This window comes from Anastrepha ludens, chromosome X (genome assembly GCF_028408465.1).
Source record: "Anastrepha ludens isolate Willacy chromosome X, idAnaLude1.1, whole genome shotgun sequence".
NCBI classification, from domain to species: domain Eukaryota; kingdom Metazoa; phylum Arthropoda; class Insecta; order Diptera; family Tephritidae; genus Anastrepha; species Anastrepha ludens.
In genome coordinates this window covers 90,039,331-90,042,452 of record NC_071503.1, presented here as the reverse complement: position 1 = coordinate 90,042,452, position 3,122 = coordinate 90,039,331, and the positions used below count along the sequence as shown (strand labels likewise).

The 3,122-nt window shown below is 30.9% G+C and overlaps 1 protein-coding gene across 1 annotated transcript; it reads left to right on the top strand.

Moving 5' to 3' along the window:
- Positions 1-407: 407 nt before the first annotated feature.
- LOC128870337 (uncharacterized) lies at positions 408-1,115 on the top strand. The gene is made up of 3 exons (XM_054112949.1): positions 408-614; positions 675-831; positions 997-1,115. The coding sequence occupies exons 1-3, from the start codon at positions 492-494 to the stop codon at positions 1,113-1,115; spliced, it is 399 nt and encodes a 132-aa protein (XP_053968924.1). The 5' UTR covers positions 408-491.
- The last annotated feature ends 2,007 nt before the right edge of the window (positions 1,116-3,122 follow it).

Here is a 3,122-nt window from a genome sequence, read left to right as displayed (position 1 = left end):
TAACATTTAAAATATTAAGAAATTTGATACTGCTGTTTCTTTATGCTATTATTACAGATATGGAGTTTTTGTTCAGCGAAGAAAGCATTGGCATTGAGGCACAGCAGCCAGTTGGCGACAAGGGTATTTTAAATGCATATATAATATATATATTATATTTATATTGTTAATTTAAACTTAAATTTTTAATTTTTCCCAGCAGTTGAGGAATTGTTAAAAACGGTTTTAACAAACCAAGCAAAAATATTGGAAAACCAGAAAATAGGTATGGACCAATTCTTTCATTTCGACAAGCGACTAACTAATTTAGAAAACATATTTAATGAAAATGTACGTATTTAGCGGCATACCACTGTCGTATCAAACTATTTATTTACATTCTTATTTTGATAACTATACAGAAAATCGAAGCCAGTGAGCAGCTTACACAATTTAAGACGGTGCGTGAATGTAAGGTCCTACTCCGCAGGATTCATCATTCTGTTTGTAAAATGACTGGAGAAGAAGTGGATGAAATTCAAACGGAAATATCGTCCACATTACCATTGCAAACGGTAGCTGCAGCTGAAGAATTTGAAAAAAAGCTGCTGCAACAACAATATCTTGAGGCAATGGTTAGTAAAAAAATTATTTCTTCGTTCTTGTCTAATAGATGTTTTTGTTTTAATTTTTAGAAAACTTTACTTTTGAAAATTAAGGGTCCTGAAACGACTGTTGACGATTTGCTTCGTCAACTTTATAGTGATGAAATGTTGTCGCTTTGCAACTGGGATGGTAGGGGCAACAAGGAAGCATTGTGCCAATATTCTCTTGTTTCGGACATACTTTTTGGTAGGTAAATTTGTACTTTTTTTTGTTTTTGGTTATTCACTTTATTTAAAATTATAATATGGTAAATAACTAGTTGTAAAATTTTGCACAAAAATTAAAAAAAGAATTAACATATATACATATATACACCGCATCTATAACATTTTATCTGTTTTCTTGTTTCAGATATTTTTCAGCTATGCGGACGAGCAACTTACGAGAAGAACATTCGTAGGTCAATTGAGCTTAGTCACCACCGTTTTAAGCAGCGAAATTATCGGCAGCGGAATTTAAATAAAAAATAATATTTAACACTTAATATATATAAAAAAGTTATATGTAAATAAATTATTAATTAGAACTAAAAAAAAAATGTAAAATTAACTATTAATCAATGAATGTATTTACCTTTTGCCTTCGAATATTAAAGTTTATACTATTTTCACACTAATTTTGCCTTAATATAATTTTTTAAATATAATTATAATATATATAAAGAAGTAGGTATACTAATAACTAGTAAATAAATAAATTACTAATCAAAAATACTAATCAAATTAAATGTAAACGTACTTTTGTTATTAAAATAGTTTCGTGAAAACACAGTTTCTTAAATATAAGTGTAAATATATTAATAGAGTTAAATAAATGTTATTTACGTTATATTTGTCGTCAATTTGTAAAAGAAAACCATTAAACTAAAACAAAATGAAATAAATATAAAAAAAAAAAAAATTTGTCTGTGACTCGAACCGGGGATTTTGGATTGGAAAGTTGCATTGCTAGCCGCTCGGCTATCGCGCTATGCTGCCGGCGCTGGCCTAAAAGTTATTTTGTTCGTCGCTACGTTTATATGAAACTGGCACTGGCAAACGAATCCATATGTATGTAAGGGATAAAAAATCACACGTACACAAAATTTTTGGCACGATTTTCCCAACGCTTTTAACAAAGTGATTGCAAAGGGGCGGGGCTAGTGACAGTTTACAGACCACGCGTGGCGGTTACGTGCAGGGTAACATGACCACCACTCTTCTTGCTGGGATTGTTCTGATGTCGAGTGACGTATGCGACTGTATTATTCGTAACGCAATAGTTGTCCTCTCTTTTCTTTCCTTTTTATGCATGCGTGATACGGCATCAAAGCACATTGCTTTTTTTTAAACTGGAAAAATATTTTGAGTTTCAACTGAACGTTTTATGATTTAGATAAAATAAAAATTCGTTAAATGTATTTGATTCCATTAATAACCATAAGCCTGTATTTTTCGAAGTTCAAAGTTTTTGGACAAATATTGAAACGTTTACTTAAATTAAATGTTAAATACATATATATAAATGCGCAAATGTAAAAGTTCAGATGGATTTAAAATATACGAAATTATTCAGCGGTTGAATCCATACATTTTTTGAAATCCATCAATATGGATCGACAGTCGCCATAAATGTTCTTTTAAAAAATAAAATGTGTTAATTTGATGGTAGCTCGAGTATTAAGATCAGGTTTCTATTAGTATAACTTTGTTCATGGGTTTGAGTAATTTTTTTGTGGTGAAAGTCTAATGAATGTACAATGGGACATAAAAAATCAGTAGAAGCATTGGATAGAACTTTGAAAGATTTACGTAATAATCAAGAAATATTTGGTGGCGCTTTAATATTATTGTCTGGTGATTTTCTGCAAACTTTGCCAGTAATTCCCCGTTCAACACCAGCAGATGAATTAAAAGCATGTTTAAAGGCATCCCATTTATGGAGGCACGTAAAAACTTTGACTTTGAAAACAAATCTCCGAGTTTATTTGCAAAATTATGCATCGGCTGACGAATTTTCAAGACAACTTCTGAAAATAGGAAATGGACAAATTCCTATTGATGCTGCTACTGGCTTAATCACTTTGCCAGATAATTTTTGTAATTTCGCACACACAAAACAAGAATTAGTTTCAAGTGTTTTTCCAAATATTGCGCAAAATTATCAAAATCACAATTGGTTAGCTGAAAGGCAATACTGGCTGCGAAAAATAAGGATGTTGGTCAATTGAATGCGAATATTTTAAATGATGTGCCTGGTGATATTTAAATCAATTGATACAGTTATAAATAAATATGACGCTGTAAATTATCCAACAGAATTTTTAAATTCCTTGGATTTACCTGGACTGCCGGCTCATCGCTTACAATTGAAAGTTGGTGCACCAATTATTTTACTTAGAAATTTAAATCAGCCACGATTGTGTAACGGAACAAGATTAGCAGTCAAAAAGGTCATGAAGAATCTTATTGAAGCAACAATTTTAAAAGGAAAATTCA